This window comes from Rhinopithecus bieti, unplaced genomic scaffold (assembly GCF_001698545.2).
Source record: "Rhinopithecus bieti isolate Rb0 unplaced genomic scaffold, ASM169854v2 scaffold_14826, whole genome shotgun sequence".
NCBI lineage: Eukaryota > Metazoa > Chordata > Mammalia > Primates > Cercopithecidae > Rhinopithecus > Rhinopithecus bieti.
In genome coordinates this window covers 362,048-384,914 of record NW_016808328.1, presented here as the reverse complement: position 1 = coordinate 384,914, position 22,867 = coordinate 362,048, and the positions used below count along the sequence as shown (strand labels likewise).

At 56.3% G+C, this 22,867-nt stretch overlaps 1 protein-coding gene across 1 annotated transcript in view; it reads right to left on the bottom strand.

The window, feature by feature from the left end:
• Positions 1–759: 759 nt before the first annotated feature.
• Positions 760–22,867, bottom strand: part of RUNX3 (RUNX family transcription factor 3) — a 65,221-nt gene continuing 43,113 nt past the window's right edge. Inside the window, exons 5-7 of the mRNA XM_017886550.1 lie at positions 19,576–19,680; positions 8,444–8,602; positions 760–3,871 (exon numbers count right to left, since the gene is read on the bottom strand). Of these exons, the coding sequence (XP_017742039.1) occupies positions 3,327–3,871; positions 8,444–8,602; positions 19,576–19,680 (809 nt within the window). The 3' untranslated portion in view covers positions 760–3,326. The remainder of the gene's footprint in view (positions 3,872–8,443; positions 8,603–19,575; positions 19,681–22,867) is intronic.

The following is a 22,867-nucleotide window of genomic DNA, read 5'->3' as shown; positions in this document are numbered from 1 at the left end:
CAAAGCTTTGGGAGTGATTTTTGAAGTCAGTGGGCATCACTCAAAAATAAGGTCTGTTTCATGAACATTTCCCTTCACAAATCCCAACCGGCCACTCTCTGGGCTGTGTGCTGGTACAAATCTCAAGTGGACCAGGCCTCCTTGCTGGCAAGGTGGGAGGGGGACTGTCAAGTCAGGCCACCACACCATCACACCCACGCTACCATTGTTGGGCTGTGGTCCCAGTTCATCCACGGACCACCCCAGGGAGACACAGACCCTGATGACACTCCCTCTTTGCACCTCAGTTGTCTCATCTGCAAAATGGGGGTACTAAAATGGCTGCTTGCTCCCAATCCCCACTGTTGCTAGCTTGCCACAGATCTTGAAACACGAGCCTCAGTAGGGTGCTCTCACCAAGGCAGCTGGACTCTCCCTCTGCCTCTGCCCCCTCCCCAAATCTGAATCTGGGGAACAGGCAGGAATTCCTCCCAACATGGCTGGGAAGAGAATCACAGCCCGCTCATGATTGGTGGCACTTGGAAGACCTATTTGATGCTCTCCTGGGGTTCCAGTCATACAGGAGCAGGCCTCACCGGCTGTCCTGCAGCCAGGGTGGTCTCTGTGGCCATTCTTGAAGAAGCTGGAAGCAAGGAGATGAAGGCGCTGGGTGTCTCTGTTCCTGTTCTTCCTGGGCGACAGCAGGAGGTCTCTATCCTCTCCCTGGCCCCACCCCACCTCCATGCATAGCCCTAGAAGCCTGGCACTGGACTCCTTGCACACATCTCAGAGTTATATTATTGTAACAAATCAGTCAAAATTCCATTTTACAGTTAAATAGTACAGAAGACAGTTTACTGTACAAGCGAGTTGTGCATTAAAAACAAACACCAAGCAAATGATAGTGCAAAGCAGTTTCCACCCTGCTCCATCCTCTCGCCAGCTCTGGGATGGTTTTACATCGGATATGAGTGCAGCAGGTGTCATACCTCAGCATGACAATGTGTCACAAAAGATTGGTACCCACTACTGACAGACTCACAGTAACACTGTATTAAAACATCTTCCTTTCCTCCTGCTTCCTATATCAGTGTTTGCCTAGTACAACTTTAAAGCAGCCTTGTAAATAAGGACCTACTTTTACCAGCCCAGGCTGTCTGTACCCACTTTGGGCCTTACAGACTCAGTACGGCTGCCATCACTTTTTGTCAGGGGATGTGGGATGGGGTAGGAAGAGCAATTTATTTCCTATCCCTGCCTCTCCAGGGCTTGGGGATCAGGAAGGGGTAGTAATCTGGGATGAGACTACAAAAGTGCTGGGCACTGGGAGCCCAAAGGTGCCTCCCACGATGACCTGGGACCAACTACAACCAGAGAATAGGAGGGAAGAAATTACAAGGACAATGGATTCATCGCTGCTTCCTGAGAAGGTAGGAGAGGCCCCGTGGGTGCAGGGAGTCAGCAGCTATATTGAAGAGATGGAGACTGTTTTTCCAGTGAGGACAGGCCAAGAGGAAACCGCGGCAGGAGGGAGTGGAATAGGATCACCAGAAGGACTGCCTAACCTGTCGGTGTCTCTGGTGTATGGTTCTGGCTGTTGTGACAAGTTGGGTGGGGACAGTGCTCTCACAGAGACAACCGCTGAACAGCATTCTGCGGGGCAGATTTCTGCATCCACAGAGGCCGAGGCAGAAAGTTAAAATACCACATGCTGCTAGTCTTTGAGCTCCCTTACACCTTTTCTAAACCTTTCTAGGGCCAGAGAACTCTGATGTGAGAATCCACGTGGCCTGGCCCTTGGGCAAGCGCCCACTTTCCCGTTTTGCAAAATTCAGGGGCAAGACTTCACCTCGGAACGCAGTGCAGCTGAGCTGTGGCTGGAGAGCCCTTTACGGTTCTTCTGTTCTGCCACGCACAGCCAGTGCTCCCCACCTCTCATATCCTGCCCACCCCCGCGCAGCCTCCCGGACAGATGTCCTAGAGCCACAGAGGAGAGAGCCCAGCGTCTCATCAGCGTCTCATCTCATTTCCGTCGTCCTCCCAGGGGTGCCTGTGGTGCAGGCTGGTGGGATGCTGCCTGGTGGGGAGTGTAGCCCCTTGAGAAAGTATTGAGACCCTAATAACCCCACATCCTCAGGAGGCAGCTGGGGTTCCGCGGGGGACGGAGAGGGGGCAAGGGTGTTGCTCATAATCACGGAGCTATACCTGTAAGAGACCTTGTGTTTGAAAATGTTAGATTAAGCTTCTTTTTCTAAAATCAGTTTTAAAAACTTTTTTTGCTCAGGACTGTTTGCTTCCAGAGCACAAAACAGGTTAAAGACAGACAGGTGTGTGTCAGGAGGTGCAAGATTTGGCTGGATCCTCCCAGGAGGCTTGGGGGATGAGGCGCAGCTTGGCTGGACCTAGGTGGGACAGGGACATTGATGTCTGACCCAAAGTGACCCCTCACCTCAATGCCTTCTGCTAGGACCTATCTGGCCTCCCTGTTTTCTCCACAAATGGAGATTATGAGACCACCTAGAGGAAAGGGGACCTCCTACCCACCCAGCCCCGGCAAGAGAACAAAGGGTGGATGCATTGGGCTGGTAAAGTGCATGGAGGAGTCGGTCTGTAGGTGCTTTCCTGGGTTTAGGGACCTGATGCCACAGACTCATCTTCTCTGGGGCCTGGGAGCCATGCGGCTGGGGGAAAGCCAACAGTTAGGAATGGAGGGGAAGCTGGGCTGGAGGGACTGGCTTTGGATGTGTTCTCAAACCATCTCTGCCAGCAGCGTGCTGGGTCCTGCCCCGTCTGTACAAAGAGGGGAACCCCGCTCAAGGGCAGCGGGGGCAGGGGGACACTTTCCAGTTCTGACTCAAATCTGTGTAAATGCAGAGAGGGCTGGACCCAGGGGGTGCAGGGGCTCCGACAAAGGTGCAGGGGTGGGGAGGTTTCCCGGGGCCCGAGGCTTATCCTGTGGGCCAATGCTGCCTCTCTCTGGAAGAGATGGCCTCTGTCCCAGGAGACACGGGCTCCATGCAGCACTGGGCATAGCTGGAGACAGTGAGGTCCTTCTGGGGAGGTGGCAGGAGGCTGATTCCCCACAGAAGTGTGGGATGAGACGGCCAGGATCTGGGTGAGGTGGTGTCCTGGGCCGGGGTGGGAGTGGTTCCTTACACCTCTGTGCACGGATGTGGCTAGACAGATGCAGCCAGAGCCACCCACCAGCTGGGACCACCCTGGGACCGAGACTACCCTGGAGCGCAGGTCCCATTCCTGCCCGGAGCCTCGGAGCCGGAGCCGGCCCATCACTGGTCTTGAAGGTTGTGAGGGTCCCCGCCTCCAGCGGGAGGAGTCCACCGGGGCGGTCAGTAGGGCCGCCACACGGCCTCATCCATGCGGCCCGGCGTGCTCAGGGCCGTGGGCGAGTTGCTGTGGCTGCCGTCGGCCTCCACGCCATCACTCTGGCCGCCCAGGCTGGGGTTCATGAGGTTGCCGGCGGCGACAGAGGCAGCGCTGCTGGTGCAAGAGGCCAGCATGCGGGTGGGTGAGCGGTCGCCCCCACTGCTGCTGCCGGCCACCATGGAGAACTGATAGGAGCCAGAGGACGTCCCGTAGTAGAGGTGGTAGGGAGACGGGTTGGCCTGGAAGGGCCCGCTCTGGTTCTGCGGGGCCCCCGGGTAGGGTGGTGGGAGGTAGGTATGGTGGAAGCGGCTAGTGGCTGGCATGCCCGCCACGCTGAGGCTGCTGATGCTCGTGCCCGAGGGCGTGGCGCTGTAGGGGAAGGCAGCTGACATGGCCCCGGGGTAATGCATCCTGGGGTCTGGGAAGCGGCTCTCCGTGAGGGTTGGCAGCGTCGGGAAGGAGCGGTCAAACTGGCGGGGATCAGAGAATGGGTTCAGTTCCGAGGTGCCTGGAGGAAAGCAAGGAAGAGGTCAGTTGCAGCTCAAGACAACCCCGGGAGTCCTTCCTGAAGAATGCCCTTGGGCTCTGGTTCCCAAGGCCCATTTGGAGGACCCCTAGTTCTAGACCTGACTCTCCTCTTCCTGCCCTAGGCTGCCCAGGGACTCCCTTGCCAGGACTCCGAACACAGACCTGCTGGGGAGCTGGTGGAAGCGTGCCCTGGGCCAAGAGGGGCCATGGGAGCACCCCCACCAGCAGCAGCAGCAGAAGAGAGGTGGGGTCTTTTCTTCTCTTTAAATCCTCCTGTCCAGCCTCGCAGAGGACAGGCCTAGGACGAGGCGGCGGGGCGGAGGGCAGGGTCAGCTCAGGCCTCCCAGCAGCCCTGCCCAGGCAAGTTCCTCGCCCCACCAGCCCATGTTAATAGCTGGCAAGGCCGTGGATGTGTAAAGGGCTCCGATGAACGTGTGAGACTGGGAGTTGGAACCCGCTTTTGAAGGCAAGCAAATGGAGGCAGAGAGAGAGCAAGACTGAGTCTCTGTGGCATAGAAAGGACTGGTTCTCATCACAAGGCCTCTGCTGGGGACACACATGCCTCTCCTGCCCAGGTGCAGCACACGGAGGTTCTATGCGCTCACACCTGGGTTGTGGGCACTAAGGTCATAGCAGCTCTGGCCTCCACCTCACCCTGGGCCTGTGTCTCTGGAGCTGACTCGTGGCCACACAGTGACTGGACGCCAGCCTCACCTGCCTCGGCAGCAAAGTGAGACAGCAGTCAGACAAACTTGGGGACCCAGACCCCGACCTGGTCACAGTGTCCAGCCCAGACCCTGCCCCTGCTCCCCCAGGAATGTGGCTTCTCAATGGGCTCCAAGGCAAGGGTGTTCCATCCTCTGTCCCCCACTTTTGTCATCACAGACCCCCAAAACCTCAGCATTCAAAAGGGCTCGGGGATTGAGTCTAACACCCTTGGTGGGAAAACTGAGGCCCAGACAGGGTGAGGCACTTGCCTAAGGGTCACACAGCACATGGACCTGGCACACAATCCTAGGGTCTCTGGTCCTGATCCCCAGCACATGCATGAGTGGGAGCTGTCCGTCTTTGAGGCAGCATAGGATCAAGGCTTACTGTGTGGCTTCTGGAGCCGGACAGTTATCCTGGTTTGGACACTTACTAGCTTTGTGTCCTTGGGCAAGTCACTTAACCTCTCTGTGCATCAGTTACCCCATATAAAACACGAGACGATAACAGTTCATTGGGATTCAGTTAATACACATCAAGTACTTAGAATGGCACTAGGCACAGAGTAGTGGTCCATGAGGCTTTGCAAGGCCTCTGTGGCTGTGGTGCTTCTTACTCTGGGCACCCAGGAGAACTGGTTTATTCAGGGCCCTGCCAAGTTAAGCCCCTGGTGTGGGGCCTCCCTTGTACTCTGGCAGCGGGGGGAGGTGGATGAGCCCCTAGCAGTGGTCCAGAGGTGCAGTCTGTCCAGCCAGCAACCCCTCTGTGTCACCCACCAAAGGATAAGGGCCGGTGCTAGCCGGGGTGGGCTCTGCCTGCCATGCCGCGGCTTGGCTGAGGACGGAGAGCTATAAGCCTGAGGTGCTGTGTGACTTAGGCTGGGACTTGGAACTTCTCGGGGCTTTGGGGTTTTCCCAAGTCAGCTGGCGTTATGTTTCCCTCAGCAGCGGACTCCGGCCCTGGGCGTGGATCGGAACGGAGCGAGGCTCCTGGCTTAAGGTAAGAAGATGTGGGGACAGCAGTCTGGGTGGCAGGGGCCTTCTGGGATATCTGGGATGCTCCCTAGTAGGTCCCTGCCCCTTGAGGCCGAGAGCTTCCAAGGCGCCTGGCTGCCAGTTTTCATCTGGGGAGCCCCTCGGTGGGAGAGGTCCCGTTGCAGGTGCCGGGCATGTCAGCACAGCTGAGACGGGCGGGGTGGAAGTGGGTGCTGGCCGCCTGATGGGAACCCCATTCTCAAGACGAAGGAAACAAACGGAGACCCCAGGATGCAACAGCAGGACTGTGCCCCTCAGAGCTCATGCGGGCTGCAGGGCGCTGGGCTGGGCCTCCCTGGACCCGCCACCGTCCCCTCCAGCCTCTTTCCTCAGGGGCACCACTCCTCCTGTGGGGTGGTGGGGGAAGTACCTGCCCTCAGCACTCCCTCAGAAACCCCCAGCAGCTTCCTCGGAGCTCCTGTACTCCCACCCCGCAGACTCGCAGCCCCAGGAAACCCGAGCTGCCCGGGGCACTGTCGAGCGGCCAATCCCAACAGTGGAAGGAAATGTTTATTTTCTTCTCCAGATTGCCCCGGCTGCTGCGTGGTGGCTGAATGAGCCCTTTCAGCTGTGAGAAGCCCCCATTGTGGGCGGCTGTGGCTGGGGGCTGGGGCTGGGGTATGGGAGGGGCCGGGGTCTCTGCACTGCTTGCCAGTGACCAAGGTTGGGGGGTCAAAGCAGTTAACAGGCACCGAGGGAAGTGATGGTGGGGTGTCCCGAGGGGGATCCCCAGGAGGGAGTCTGAGGGCAGAGGAGGGGGGTCTGTGAGAGTCTTCCCAAGCCTGGGTCTGCCAGCAACCCCTCTTTGTTAGGGACCTCCTTCTCCCCACTTCACAGATGAGAAAACTGAGGCTGAGTTTAAGTGACTTATCTGAGATCACACAGCCAATGCCTGGCAGAACCCGAATTCCTAGCCTGGTCCGGCTGACTGCAGAGTTCATGCTCCTGCCTGTCCTAGTCATCCAAGGCCCTTTCTCTCACCCAAAGGGGATAGGCCTGAGGATGGGGAGGTCTGGCTGCCTGTGGCCCAGTGCTGTGGGGGCCTAGCAAGGGACTGGGCCAAGCCTCAGGAAGAAGCCGGCAGAGAAGCAGAAGTCAGCCACTGCCCCACACAGGCTGGGGCTCCTTTCCTCCCATCCCAGGGTGGAAGCAGCAGCTATGCCTGCTGTGGGGCCAGGCACTGATTCCCAAGCTGTGCCCACCCAGCGGTGGATGGGCAGATGTGGGCTCTCCTTCCATGGGGGCTGGTGGACAGGAAGCCACTGTTCACCCCACCTCCTGGATTCTGGCTCCCCTGCTGCGCCCTGATTCCCCTGGTCTGGCTCTGTCCATGGCAGGGAAAGGCTGGCTCTCAGGCTACCGCACCTCGACAGATGCTGGCCTGTGGGCAGCAGGAGCAGGGGCAGCTACGGGGCAGGGGTGGGCGTGAGCACAGCGTGCAGCGCTCCTTCCGCTGCCTCTTGAGAACAGACCTCCAACTCATGGGCTCAAGAGCTGAGAGTCTCAAATGCACTAGTTCCTGGGCTCAGAGAGGCTGGGCCTGGGGCTTCTGCCGACCTTGGTGTCTCAGCCGGACCAAGGCCGGAAGTCCTGAGCCCAGGCCAGAAGAGGAGGGGTCCTCTCTTCACACTGAGGGCCTGCATCAAGTCCCTGGCTGCTGCACTATGCCTGGAAGACTGTCAGTAGAGGGACCCAGTGGCACTGGAGAAGGGGGTGGGGCAGGCAGACTGGTTGGCAGCCCTTTTCCAGGCCCCCTTGTCTGTCCCCTCAGAGGTACAGAAAGTTCTTGGGAACAGGTACTGTGGAGACTCTGGACCTGGCCACAGATGGGCTGTGTGACCCGAGGGTGGCTCTGAACCTCTTAGGCTTCTCAATTCATTCATCTGCCACGGGGTTCTAACCAGGCCCGGGGCAAGTGAGAAAGAATGGGCACAGCCAGTGATGGCAGCCAGCCGCCTGCCTCTGTCCACCAGGCCACCAAGCACCCTTGGCACCCCACCTAGCCTGAGGGCCAGTTGTGCATGTAGCCTCCCGTGTCCCCAGCTCACTGACTGAGAGAACAGAGGAGAGATGCAGCCAGCAGCCGTTTAATGAGTGCCTACTATATGTGCCAGGCACCTCGATAACTCCAGAAGACCTGCCTGAGGAGTGGCTGCAACTGTGCTTGCTGTATCCGTCTAGGCAGTGGAGATGGAGACCCCCACTGTGTCTTCCCTTCCACCTCAGCTCCTCCTGTTTGGGAGGAGGCGCTGGGCAGGGTGGGAGACCTTTCCCAGGAATGCTATGTGCCTCTCTAGGTTGGAATGTCACTTAACAGTCTGCAAAGTTTGTGTGAGTGCAGTAATGTCATTTGAATGCCATCCCAGCCCTGGGCAGAGGCATCCGCCACAAATCCACTTTCAGATGAAAAATCGGAGGCTGTGGGGCAGGGGTGGGGAAACTGTACATGGCAGTGGCGAGTCTGTCAGGGCTCCTTGGACAAGTCATGCCCCAATTTTAATAGGGGCACTATGGGGTTAACCCCATTTCCCCAGGCACAGTGAACTCCTGGTATGCAGATTCCTGGGGCCAGGCACCGGGCATGTGTCAATAATGTCAGTAAGTGTTTGCTGAGTGAATGAATGATGGTTAGCACACAGCAAGCCCAGAGGAATTGTCTGCAGGTGCCAATAAGCACCAGCAGCTCCTCCACAAAACAAGGGGGTGCAGTGACTGATCTTCAGACAGGTTTTTGGTCTGGGGTAGATTGGACCACACCCAGGGCCTCCACCCCCACCTCGCCCCACTGCAGCCCTCCCTCTGTGCCGTACCTTGGATTGGGGTCTGCGGCTGGCTGCTGAAGTGGCTTGTGGTGCTGAGTGAGCCTCGGGGGCTGGGCGTGCTCGGTGTCACCCGCATGCGCAGCCGTTCCAGGTCCCCAAAGCGGTCAGGGAATGGCTTGGTCTGGTCCTCCAGCTTCTGCCGGTGCCCTGCAGAGCACAAGGAGCCCATCAGCTGTTGCTTCCCAAGTCTCAGTGGAGACAGAAATGCCTCACTCTGCTGGGAAGTTCTTCCTGAGGTCTGACCTTAGCCCTCTGCTGGGAGAACCCTGAGGTCACCACTGGCCTCTTTCCAGAGGTTTTCAAAAGCCTTTCTGAACAGAAAATGGTTGTTATGTCCTGCCCCACCTATCTAAACCTCTACAACACGTGGTGATCTAAACCTCAACAACACACTGTGATCTAAACCTCTACAACATACGGTGATCTAAACCTCTACAACACCTGGTGATCTAAACCTCTACAACACACTGTTTAGCAGAGGAGGAAACTGAGGGCCAGGTACAGTGGCTCACGCCTATAATTCCAGCACTTCGGGAGACTGAGGTGGGAGGATCAGTTGAACCCAGGAGTTCGAGATCAGCCTGGGCAACTATTGAGACCCCTGTCTGTATAAAAATTAAAAAAAAAAAAAACTTAGCCAGGTGGGGTGGCACAAGCCTGTAGTCCCAGCTACTGGGAAGACTGAGGCAGGAGGATCACTTGAGCCCAGGAGGTGGAGGCTGCAGTGAGCTGATTGTACCACTGCATCCAGTCTGGGCAACAGAACGAGGACCCTAGATCTAAAAAAGGAAACTGAGGCAACAGACATGAGAAAGTGGCTCATGCCCCCAAGGGAGGCAGGGAGAGAACCCAGGAGCACTGCCCACCTCTGCCTCCCAGCATCCCAGCCTGCCTTGCACACTGTCTCCCATGTCTACAAGAACAATGGGAGTTGGCCCCAGGATGGGACTGCAGGCTTTTCCAGCCCTAAGTCACTCAGGGATTCCCAGAACATGCCTTCTCTCTGGGCCTCTGGCAGAAAAAAACTCCACCAGGATGCTGGCCAGAGGTGTAGGGGGCTTGCGTGAGGGACTAGATGGCCATCTGTGCCTGGAAGCTGGGGTCAGGGGACGAGATGTCACACCTGGAGAAAACTGCCAGCATTTCCCACTCCCTATCTGGCAGAGCCCACACAGGAAGAATCCCAGTCTCACATCCGAGGGCTCAGAGGTGCTGGGAGGGTCAGGGTGGCCAGGCCCCCACCCTCCTGCAGCCTGCTGAGGCCGAGGGACACTTCTGGAGTGACGTCAAGCTTGCAGGGACCTCCCCCACCACACACACTTTTTTAATCACTAATTTTACATTTCACAAGCAACATATGAATATTTACAAAAATAAAAGCATTACAGATAAGACTGTTTCCACCCCTCTAAGCTCCTCTCCAGAGTCCCCACTGTAACCAGTTTCTTTCCAGACATTTTTCGTCTTCCAGGAATGGAAAACACAGAGTAAGTTTCTTATGGAACTCCCTTGAACGGTCTCAGCCTGGGTGTGTCATTCTGTAACTTGCTTTTTTAGTAGCACACCTTGGAGCTCAAACTCAGTATCTGCAAAATGGTGAGGATGACATTGCTATCCCTCCTTCCTGCTGGCCACTGGAGGCACAGTTCACTCCGCTGTCCCCTCCACTCACACTTCAGTTCTTCCCAAGCTTCCCCTTTAGTTCCCTTACACACAATGCTCCCCGGAACGTCCCTGTTCACACCCCCCCAAGTGGCTGCGGCTTCTCCAGGGCTGACCTGAGGAAAGGACTGCTCCCTTGGAGGACTGTGCACTCCAGGGTTCGGCTGATCAACCCTAACATGGTCACAACCATTCTGCCTCACATGACTTGGAGGGAGGCTCCCAGGCAGGCAGGGTGGCCAGGCCCTCTTTTACAAGTAAGAGAACTGCAGCTGCAGAGAAGCGAGGAAGCTTGTCGGAGGTCACACATGGAGCAGAGGGTGGGGTTTCCTGGACCTGGGACCCTTTAGAAAAGAAGGTGTGGGCTGGGCATGGTGGCTACGCCTGTAATCCCAGCACTTTGGGAAGCCGAGGCAGGCGGATCACCTGAGTGAGGTCAGGAGTTTGAAACCAGCCTGGCCAACATGGTGAAACCCCATCTCTACTAAAAAAAAGTACAAAAATTAGCTGGGCATGGTGGCGGGCACCTGTGATCCCGGCTACTCGGGAGGCTGAGGCAGGAGAATTGCTTGAACGCGGGAGGCAGAGGTTGCAGTGAGCCAAGATTGCACCACTGCACTCCAGCCTGGGTGACACAGCAAGATTCCATCTCAAAAAAAAAAAAAGATGTGGAAGGGGCTAAGGGGGAACAGAAGGTTTGCCTAAGGCCTTGGGTCTAGAGTGACATGTGCACTTTCTAGATTGGCAGAGGGAGAAGAGGCAAGATGTAGGTGGGAGGTAAAACAGAACTCACTGCGCTTTCTGGGGCCTGGACATGTGATTCCTGGGGACTCGAAAAGTGGGAAAAGACTGTCAACCACTGTAGGGCATGAGGGGACAGAGCCTGCGGCCTCGCGTAGGCCTGATTTCTGATTTTCAGAATGGGAACGCAATGGATTCTGGTACTTGTAGGCCCCCAAGCTCCCTATGCATCCCTGTTGGAAGCTTGAACGGGCATCTGGGAGCCTCAGAAAGAAAGCAGGGGGCCTGGGAGCCACAGGGGCTCAGCCAGTCCCACCAAGAACCAGGGAGCCCCACCTTCTCCTCCAATGAGGCCCCAGACCAGGAATCCATGGGCCACTTGGTGGCAGGAATAAGACCATTTGGTCTCTGGCCAGGCCCCCCACTGTTGCCTCCCGGGACCCTTGGCAACAAAGGGGAAAACATGGCCTGGGGGCGAGTTCAGCAGGGGGCGCTGGGGCTGCAAACTCAGACGCCCTTGGGAATGGGGCAAGTGGGATGGGTGGGGCCTGGGGCGGATGGGGAAGGGGTGCCTTGTGGAAGGCACCTGACTGCTACCCTGAGGAGGGCAGGCCCAGTACAGCCAGAGCTTCCAATTCCAGACCCAGTCCTCAGCCCTAACAGGCCTTGGAGGAAATGTTGTCCTTGCTCCTGAGGCCACTGGAAATGGCAGGGAGATGTGGATGAGATGGGGGACAAGTGAGCAGAAGAATCTTAACAGGCACGAAGCCTGCCATGTGGACGTGGGGACCACAGACTGATGCGACGACAGCCTGAGTGCAAAGGATCTGGGTGTCTTAGCCACAAGCTTGAAGGGAGCCAATAGGGCTGGTGCAAAACCTCAGGCCTTGTTACTTTCGTCACAGGAGAATAAAGTCCCCTGTTTCTGAGTCACACAGTGTACAAAGAGTGTTTACAGTTACTCCTGCGGCCTGGCGGAAGAGGGCGGGGTTCACAGCCAGCCTGGGTTCGAGGACGGGTCCTGCCACTTGTAGTCTGGTGGTCTCACTCAAGTCACACTCCCTTCTCCCACCCCGGGCTGCGGTGTCCCCATCACACTATCTTTGTGGGTTGAGGCGCTGGCCTAAGGTGTGGACACTTTCTAGCCACGTGGGTCACCACCATCATGACCATCGCTTTTATCTCTGCTCATGCCCGAAGGAAGCAGAACTATCATCCCCATGCTGGAGACTGGGGTGCGGAGGCCAGGATGCCAAAGTCATGTGAGGAACACAGAGCATGAGCAGCAAAGCAGGATTCATACCCGGGTCCCCTGACTCCAAGCCCAGGGCTCTTTTCCTGACACTTTCCCTTTTGTTCCCATTGTTCAGAAGGGGCCACTGAGGCTTCACCATGAGACCAACGCTGAGCGGCTGTTCCAGGACCCAGGCTGTGGGTCAGGTAATCTGACCCCAGAACCCATGCTCCCGCCATATGCTCCCTTGCCCTCCACAGGGCAGACTTCCCGGAGGAGGGGAGTCCAGCAGCACTTCGGAAATTGCTTCCTTGTTACTATGGAACGCTGGAACCACTGCCAGGGAGGGGCAGAGGGGAGCCAAGGCAGCCCCACATGGCCAGGGCGCCAGAGAGTCTCAGAGCCACGGGGCTGGGGCCCTCACACTGGGAAGAGGACAGAAGTTCCTGTGCCTGAGGAAAGAAGATGGCCTTCAGAAAAAGCCTCTTTCATTCGGTTACCCAGAGTGAGAGCTGCGTGGGGAGCTCTGGCCCTAACCCACTCCGTCACTTGCGGCCCAGTCCTGGTACGCCTCAGTTTCCCATCTGTACAGTCTGCCCACTGAGGCCCCTTCCTTTTGAAAGTTGCTGATTTAAGGTAGCAAAGATCAGCCGGTGGTCAGAGGGGCTCCAGAAAGAAAAGAAGGCAGGGCTGCTGGCCCCAGGGCCCACCCACTACCACTTCTTCCTGCTGCTACTGTTCCTGGTATTTCTCGAATATTCTCTGCCCCCCAGTCTTCAGAGCCTCAGCTCAGGACAGCCTCTGCCAGCAATGCTTTCCTGTCCTGTGAAGCCCAGTCCAGGAGCCCCTCCTCCAGGAAGTCCCCTTTCTCCCACAAGAGAGCTCCCATCGCACCTCTGCAGGCTAGGACTGCCGTTTAAAGCAGTGGCCAGCAGGAGTGGAAGCCATCAGAACGGCAGCAGACGCTCCCTGGGCGCTTCCTCCACGGCAGCGTCTAAGCTGCCGGCACACACCGTCTTGCTTTGCCTTGCAACATCCTCTTAAGTAACGCCTGCCACCATCATCCCATCATGTGGGTGAAAAACTGAGGCTCTGGACAGCCAGCGAGCTCGAGGTCATGCAGAAGACACAAGGCCACCTGCTCTCCCTAGAGCCTGTGTTTTGACCATCAGGACTCCACAATAGGTGTTAGGGCCCCGTCCAGCCCCAGGGCCCAGAGCTGCCGTCTTCAGGCCCAGGAGAATAAGACTTGGGAGAGGAAGATGAGAAGGTCTCAGTGGACTCCACCGGGGCCCTTCCCTGCTCTGAAGCTCAGGGTTGAGAGTGCCATTTCCAATCAAAGCCTGCTCTAGCCCACCAAGTCCCTCTCTGCCTGTGGACCGCAGTTTCCACATCTGTAAAGTGGTTATCATACTGTCTAACCCCTGAGGGTGCCGATGAGCTGGAGGACAGGCCACATGTTTTTAAAAGCAGAGGATGGAGACAGCTGGGGAAAGCCCTGTGTTGGCCCTCAGGGCCTGTCCTGGCTGCTGTCAGCCTCCAGCTGCTGGGCTCAGATCAGACAGCAACTCCAGCATGGCCTGGATTAGTGCCTACGGCCCTCACTTACGGAGGGCAGATCCCAGCCTGCCCCTCCCAAGGACCCAGTGGCCCCAAGCTCATACCAGGCAGCTCTCACCCACCAGTGGTCACAGTCTTGGGCAAGCCACTCTTGCCCTCTGGGCCTCAGCTGTCTCATCTGCAAAATGCGGATCACACCTTTAACCCCCGTGGGTCAGGAAAGGTTTCAACAATTACACAGCCCACCAGGCCTTGGCCTTCGAGGAAGGTAAGGTGTTCTGGACTCCCATTCTGACTTGGCCATCTGCTCCTAGGCAAACAGCTCCTCTTTGACGCATCTGTGCCGTGGGGGTGACCAACCTCACAGGCATATGATAAAGGCCAAAGAGGGGGCAGGAATGCTGGCCCCAGCCAGGCTGGGGACTCACCAGGGTCACACAGTGTGGGAGCTAGAGGACCAGGGCTGGATTCTGGGTTGGGGCTCCTTTACCACTGTCCCCAGGGAATCCTTCACCACCACCAGCCTGGCTAGCCTGGGGTCCCACCCCCACCAGGTGCCTCTGGGGAAACCAAGAGACCATCAGGGTTACCCCCTGCCTCCATGCAGGCCCAACACAAGCCCCTATGATAGGAGTGGCAGCCATTTCAGCAGGCATCCATGATGTGCCAGGCACTGTGCAAGGTGGGCCATGCATTTCGTCTCCAAGGGTCTCATCCTTCTGACAGGCTGTGACTATCACCCCCGTTTTACAGATGGAAAAGTGGAGGCACACAGCCAAGGTCACATGGTGTGTGGCACCCCTGAGATTCAAACCTGGAAAGGTCACACACTCTATGGAGCTCGGCTGCTAAGGTCATCGCTTCCCGAGACCTCCATGAGAGAAGAGCTGGGTCACCTGGCCATAAGGTCCGACAGGCAGGAGGCCAGCTCAGTGTTCAGCCTCTTGGGAGAAGCAGAGTCGGGCAGGGCCACAGGAACAGCATCGTCTGCTGGGGACAGTGTGGGCTCCAGTGACCAGCCCCTTCACCCATCTGAAGCCGCTCGGCAACCTTCTTGGCCGCCTGGTGCGGCTGTGACCCAGACACAGCAGCCACTGTCTGCCCGGCAGCAGGGTGGGGCGCCCGGCCCGAGGCCGGCTCTGCGGCCTGTCAGGAGATTTACACCCGACTCTTAACAGCCTCGCGGAATCGCAGGCGGGTGCCGGGACTGGGGTGGTCTGCTGTGAATCGGCCCCCTGTGAGCAGATGAAAGCCGGGTCGGTGGCTGGGCAGGGAAACGGGCTGGCCGGGGGCCAGCGGGCAGGGAGGCCAGCGGTTCCCTCCCAGGGCTGCAAGTGGGGCTTCCAGCGGCCTGGGGTTGATTAGGAGAATCCGGGAGGTCTGTGGTTAACCCCTTCCCTCCTGCTGGGTAGACTCCCCTACCCTGCCCCTAGCCCAGCGGACACTCCTGGCGGTTGTGGCGGTCTTGGGAGCCAGGGACCCGGAGCAGTTGCCTCTCCTCAGCCCAGGAAGAAACTGCGGAAACTCTAAGGCCCTCAAAGGCCCAACTGTGGGCTTAGGGTCACTCCTGCCCATGCCAAACCCTCGGCTGCCACACTCTGCTGGCTGCTCACCTCAGACCCCTGCTCAAAGATCACCTCTTCAGGCGGCCTCCCTGCCCCACCCCTTGTCCCATCCCTTGCACCCTCCACTCCTTCTCCCAGCTTTGTTTTTCTTCATAGGACTTCGCACTACCCGAAATGACATTAATGAATCATTTGCTTATTCATCAACGATTTATGGAGCAGCTATGAATGCAGGAGCTCCTGCCTGCATTCCCGGGGTCTGGCTATACCAAGGCCTGGAAAACCAGAGAAAAGAACTCTGCCCTTGTAGAGCATAAACAATAGGGGGCTGGGCACAGTGGCTCATGCCTGTAATCCCAGCACTTTGGAAAGCTGAGGTGAGCGGATCACTTGAGGTCAGGGGTTCGAGACTAGCCTGGCTAACATGGTGAAACCCTGTCTCTATTAAAAATACAAAAATTAGCTGGGGGTGGTGGCGTGTGCCTATAATCCCAGCTACTCGGGAGGCTGAGGCAAGAGAATCTCCTGAACCTGGGAGGTGGAGGTTGCTGTGAGCCGAGATCTTGCCACTGCACTCTAGCCTGGGCAACAGAGCAAGATTCCATCTCAAAAAACAAAACAAAACAAAACAAAACGGGAGCAATGAATAACAAATGAAACAAATTATCGAACTAGGTAGCACCTTAGAAGGTGGTAGTGGTAAGTGCTCGGGGGTGACCTTAAAGCCAGGAAGGAAAAGGGGAGAGGTGAGGAAGGCTGTGTGTGTGCCACTTGAAACGGGTGCTGCTGAGACGTGCAGAGGCTTTAGGGTGTGAAGGAGTGGGCCATGCATCTGGGGGTGTCTGGGGAGGAGTGTTCTAGGTAGAAAAAAGAGCAGTGCAAAGGCCCCCGGGGCAGGAGTGTCCCTGGCAAGTTCAAAGACCAGCCAGGAGGCCAGGGTGGCCAGAGCAGGGTGTGGGAGGGAGGGCAGAGGGTAACGGGCACAGGCTAGGTGGGAGTGAGGTCCGTTCCCCCACCGTGGTCCATGCCAGACTTGCCAGGTGTCGCACCCCTCCTGCTGGGATCCTGGACACGGCTCAGCAACCTGCTTCTTAACCAGCCCCCAGTGACTCTGAGGGACACCAGCACTGAGAACCTCAGAAACCAAGGCCACACAGGCAGGAAGCCACCAAGCCAGCCTTCAAACCCAGCTGGCCACCTGGCTGCAGGCCGGGCACGCTCTGCAGGGCACCAGAGGGGAACGACCTGGCCACAGAACCCACAGCCGGCCTCAGGGATCTACAGATTCCCAGTCCTTGGCTCCCAGAACCAGCCCCTACTCCCACTTCACCCCACAGCAGGCTCAGATTTCAGAGGGTCGGAGGTGGCAAAACAGGAAAAAAGCTGAGAAAGGAAGTCCAGGAGCACAAAAGGCCTGTAACAACCCACGAAGGTTGTGGGGCACTTCCTGGGGCCAGTCAACCCAGTCAACCTTCACAGCGACTCCCCTGAGCAGACACCAATACCATCCATTTGACAGCTGAGCACACTGAGGCGAAAAGGCCCTTCCAAGTGGTCCTCACTTCCCGGAGACCCCGGTCGGAGCCCCCAGGGTATGCTGACGGTCACTGTGGGCAAGAGGTTTTACGCCCTGGCCTCTATCCTCTCCTGGAGCTGCCCAGGAGAGCAGTTAATGGGGACTTTGCCCAGGGCCTGGCACAAGGGAGGAGGTTGCTCAGTGACCAGGAGCCACCGAGCTGGTCCCTTCACTCTTATAGATGGGGACACTGAGGACCAGAAAGGCCAAGGATTTGTCCAAGGTCAAAGACAAAGGAGTGGGGCTGCAACCCAGGGTGTGGGGGGGACCTGATATCAAGGCCAGAATATGCCAGGGACTGGAGTAGGCAGGTCCTAAGGATGGGGGACCTAGTAGACTGCCCCCCCGCACCCCATATCTGCTCTGTTCTGTAAATAAAACCACTGATCCAGCCCCTTCCGGGGCCCAGAGAGTGAGGCCACCCGTCTCAGGTGGTGCAGCAAGCCTGGCCTCTGATGCCGCGGGTCTCCAGACCCAGCCTCTGTCCCTCCCTCTTGTTGCCTGGTCCTGAGTCACCCCTCTACCTCCCAGCTCACCCCAGAAAGGGCCATCTCAGGTCTGGGAGACCCAGGCAAGGAAAAGCAGGCAGGGGATTCCGCTGGAATCTCCCACAGGCAGGGCTAAGTCTCCACGCTCATCCAGGGGCCCCAGCAGGGCAGAGTGGGCGGCTCTGGGGTGGGCTGAGCTGAGCATGGAGGGCTCTCAGAGGTGCCAACCTTGCTCGGTCCCTTGGGATCTTCCCACCAAGCGTCAAGACCCCGTCCCGAGCATCTACCAACTGGGTGCTCCCCTCTTTCTGGAGTGGCTCCTGAGTGCTGCATCCCCACCCTGAGCCCAACTGTGGCTCCTGTCCAAGCTGACCCTGCCCCTGGAGACGTAGGGCAGGGCTGCCACCTCCTTCAATGGAGACTTGATGCCTCCAGCTCTATTACCAAGGCAGCCACCCAGCTGCTGCCCATGAGAGAGCTCACCGTTGACTAATGGTGGTGGTAGGAGTGCAGGAAGGGAGCTGGGTACCGAAGACAACAGAACACTGCCGACCCAGTGACTCATGGAACCCCTCTGTGCTATGGCCATGTGCTGTCCACTCGTCGCCCCGATCTCCAGGCCCGCAGGGTGGGTGGCATCATTACACTTCATGGAGGAGGGAGCTGAGGCCCAGAGAGGTCAGCGACTTGCCCTAGGTCACACTGCAGATAACAGCCCTGGCTAAAGTGACGGATTACCTGCCAACCCCCACCGCTAAGAGATTTCTATAGATTTAGCCATTGTTTCCTCGCAATAGCATCATGAGGTAGTTGCTTGTGTGAATCTCATTTTTCAGTTCAGGAAACTGAGGCATGGAGATGACTAGCCCAAGGTCCCACAGCCAGGAAGGCTGGCTTGCAACCTGCCCTCTGCACTATGGTGGTCTACGGCTCATGAGGGCTTCCCAGCCATCACTACCTTGAGACTCTGGGAGTCACTGATCCAGTTCTCAGATGACAAAACTGAGGCCACAAAGAAGACATGACTTGCCTAGGGTCATGAAGCCCAAAGCCAAGAGCATGGGCTGTTCCATGTCTGATCTCTGCAGGAAGGAACCGGCAGGAGTGTGGTCAGAGCAAGTGCTGGCTGGGAGCTGACCGTGCAGGCCTGAAGATGTGTGCAGGGGCTCAGGGCTGGCAGAGGTGACCCTGAGAGCCCTGGAGAGAGACTCTTCCAGGTCTGCTGGGCTCAGCTCCAAGCCTTTCCCAAGTGGCCAGATGCTGGGATGGGCCCAGGAATTGGAAGATGGGGTGCTAGGCCCAGCTGACTCCCAAGAAGGGAGGGGTCAGCCCAGGGCTAGGCCTCCTGCCCCAGGCCTGCTCAGCCTAGAATCTTGCATCTGGGAAGACTGAAGCCTGGGGCGCTTTCCTGCACCTTGCACAGCATTAGGTCCTATTCAGGTACCCAACTCCCTCAGGCCTGGATTCTCTCCTCGCTAGAACTTGGGTGACCCCTCTGGCTCTGCTGTCCCGAAGATCCCATTCAATAGTGACTTCTAAACTGCAAAGGGTCACATTTCTGAGAAAGAGAGGGGCAGGCCAACCCTCAGTGCACCGAGCTGAAAAATGCCTCGGGGAGGTGGGATGGAGCTCAGGACGCTGGCTGCCTCTGTTTCATTCATTCACTCATTCATTCTGCGGACACAGAGCCTCGGCCTACCCTCCCACTTCCCCAGCCTTAATCTGACCTTCAGCAAGCAGAGAGAATTAAACACAAACTTGCTTTGATGGACCAGAACTCCCTGCTCGTAGGGTCCGGGTGCCAGGGCTCTGGGTGACCTGAGCGAGTCACACGCTAAGATTCAAAGACCCAGTTTCCAAGGAAGACACCTGGCCTCACATCCAGGCCAGCCCTTGATTTTTGATCACTCCTGCCCTCCACCCATCCCTCAGCCACCGGCAGAGAAGCTGGGGGCACAGGAAGGCAAGCCTGGCCCAACCTCCATCCAGAAACACACAAGCACCCCCACAAATGCCACATCTGAAAGTTTTCTCCATCCTTTTCCTTTCCTTGACTCCCTGAGCAGTCTCCATGGACAGTCATCTCCACTCCCAGCCTCCTCGCTGGCCTCCCACAGTCTCATGCTAAGCCCAGAGGGTTTAGGGGTTTGCTGGCAGGCACGCAGTGTGTGGGCGCACAAAGCCAAGGACTGCAGACCCCCAGGAGGGGTCCATCTGTCTGACCTAGCTGCCGTCCTTCCCGCACTGGACCCTCCTCCCCCATGCAGGGGCTCAGGGGGCTCGGTGGCACTTACGTCTGGGCTCCCGGGGTCCGTCCACGGTCACCTTGATGGCTCGGTGGTAGGTGGCCACTTGGGTGGGGTTGGTGAACACAGTGATGGTCAGGGTGAAACTCTTCCCTGGGGAGAGTGGGGGACAGAGGCAGGCAGTTGGCACCTGGAGCTTCCACAATACCCTGCTCTCCCACCTGTACCTACCCTGGAAGGCCCTAACTTTCAAGAAGGGGCACTCTGTCCTCTTTCAACCTGGGCAAAAGATAGGGCTCTGGGTGAAGCTCAAGATGCTGGGCTTGGCATTCAAGGCCCGGGGGTCTGACGCCAACTTTGTCACCTCCCTACCCCATGCCGTGGCCACCCTGGCTTACGTTCCCCGCTTCTTGGCCTTTCTGCTGTCTCTTCTATTCAGAAACCCACATGATTTTACGGCAGGGAGCAGGATGGGTATATTCTATTTTCTGAAAGTAATTGGTGATCCTTGTAGAAAAATTCAAGAACATAGAAAATACAAAGAAGAAAAGATCCTCCCATGGTTCCACTAGCTGGAGATAGACACCATTACCATTCGGCGTTTTCCCTTCCAGCTCTTTTTGTATGGGTTTGTATATTTACACAGTTGCAGTGCTACTAAAATACAGATTTTCATACTGCTTTTTTTTTTTCACTTAACATCACATCAGAAGTACTTTCCCACATCATTAAAACTCCATAAACTTCATTTTTAATGGCTGCAAAATATTTCAACTCAAGGAAGCCTCATCTTTTATTTATCTACCTCCTTACTCTCGGGTGTTTACATCGTTGCTAATTTCTTATTGATGTGTGCAGCTGGAGCTGAAAAGGGACTGATTTGGGAGCTGCAGACATTTCTTCTGTAGACACAACTGTTATTTCCAGAATGTTGTTCTATTTTTAGATAGACATTTGGCTCCAAAGTCTCCATTCAAAATTCCTGAGAGGGGAAAAAACTTTTAAAATACTGTTTTTTTTTTTTTGTTTTTTTTGTTTTTTTTACCATTTAAAATAAAATGAAAGTGACTTTCTGTTTATAAAAATCTTTGTCTGCATCTCTGCTTATTTCCTTAGACTAGATTCCAAGAAGCGGTGAGTGATTTCACGGCAGCAGAGGGTTGGGACATATTACGGGCCCTGATCCCTCTTGGAGTGAGATGACTCTCCGGAGAGATTTAGTCGTCACCCTCGCGTGTGAGGCTGCGTCACACCCCAGGGACGTGTCTATCAAGATGGAAGATCTTTTACACGCTCTTGATTTTGTTTGGCTTTTTTTCTACTACTAGTGAGACTGAAACTTTTTATATGATTATTATCCATCATAATCCAACACGTATTATTGCTTCATGTTCTTTTAGTTTCCCGTGAAGGTTTTAGTGCCTTTTAAAAATTGCTATATATTAAGCTTATTAATACTTTCCATGCTATATTTGTGGCCATCAGTTTCCCGGGGGCACTGGCCTGTACAGTTTGCCTTCGCACACTGGGTGGTTTTTCATTTTCACTTCTATTTCTTGTTCTGTCGTTTTATGTTTAGACAGGCTTCTCCGTGTAGAAAGCAGTTTATGAAGATTTACTTTCAACAGTCTTCTCTCTACTTTCTACAGTGAATTCTCTGATGTGTCTGGGAGCTTAGGGGTCTGGGTAAAAGTCCTCCTCTCACCCTATTCTCTATTATGATCCACAGCCTTATGCTCTGTGAGATTGGTGGCAGGGAGTGGGGGAGATTTGCAGATCCCCCAAGCCAGATTTATCCCCCTATCCCTGCCTCTGGATCCCACGTACAGGTCTGGGAACTCCCTGTGGGTAGGGGCCAATGGTCTCACACTCTCACCTGTACCCCAGAGCTGGCACTGGATGGTCACCGAGGGAGGCTGCCCAAGCGCATCCCTCTGGTGTCCCCCTGACAAGCCTCCAAGGTAAGCAGGTAGGTTTCAACATCCCCATGTTGCAGGTGGGAGATAAGCTCAGGGTGGAGACCAGAATCTCACAGTTCTCTTTGCACGGCCGGGTACTTGTTGGTCAACTGATCAAGTGAAAAGTGTAGACCCAGAGGCAGGAGAATCCAGAACAAAATTAAACCAGCCAGGTTGCCAGGAGCCATGCCACAGGACTCAAGGCCCTCTGAGACACCAGGGGGAATTTAAAGCTCAAGACCCACTGAGGTGTGACTCTATTTTTTTATTTATTTATTTATTTTTTATTTTTTTTGAGACGGAGTCTCGCTCTGTCGCCCAGGCTGGAGTGCAGTGGCCAGATCTCAGCTCACTGCAAGCTCCGCCCCCCGGATTTACGCCATTCTCCTGCCTCAGCCTCCCGAGTAGCTGGGACTACAGGCGCCCACCACCTCGCCCGGCTAGTTTTTTGTATTTTTTAGTAGAGACGGGGTTTCACCGTATTAGCCAGGATGGTCTCGATCTCCTGACCTCGTGATCCGCCCGTCTCGGCCTCCCAAAGTGCTGGGATTACAGGCTTGAGCCACCGCGCCCGGCCTGAGGTGTGACTCTAACTGGGAAACGAGGCGCTTCTCTGGAAGCCTTTTCCTAAGCCAGCTGGCTGAGGCAGGGATAGAAATTCTGACTGCACTTGCCCCCGGGGCCCCAGGTCAGAACAGACCTGGTCTCTCACTCCCAGGTCACAGGGCCACTTTGCATGATTTCTGGAAGCAGAAAGTGCAGATGGTCTAGGGAAGTGCCAGGCAGACACCTTGGGCTCCCTGCCCAACCACCCCCTACTGCCTTTCCTCACTCTGAGGTCTTTTCTCTCCTGGACCCCTTCCTCCTCTAACCAGCCCAGCACTCTCCTGGGGTCCCTGAGCCTCTGACCCTGCCAGCATTGTCCAGCACCTTCTTGGTTATGATGGGGAGTTTAGGCAGACAGCCCAGAGCCCTAGGGGCCAGACTCCAGACCCGGAGGACTAATGGGCCCCAGTTCCCTGTCACAGGGCCTTGGGCCCACAGCAGCATTTGAAAGTTTACTAAAATGCTCCTTCAGGTCACCCACCTTCTCAGTCAGGCCTTCCCTGGTCACTTTATCTACTTTATCTAAAGTAGGCATTTTTAATTTTAATTTATTTTTTTGAGACAAGGTCTTGCTATGTCACCCAGGTTGGAGTGCAGTGGCATGATCATAGCTCACTGCAGCCTGGACCTCCCTGGCTCGTGATCCTCCTATCTCAGCCTCCTGAGTAGCCGGGACAACAGGTGAGCGCCGCCACGCCTGGCTAATTTTTTTTTTTTTCCTTCCTTCCTTCCTTCCTTCCTTCCTTCCTTCCTTCCTTCCTTCCTTCCTTCCTTCC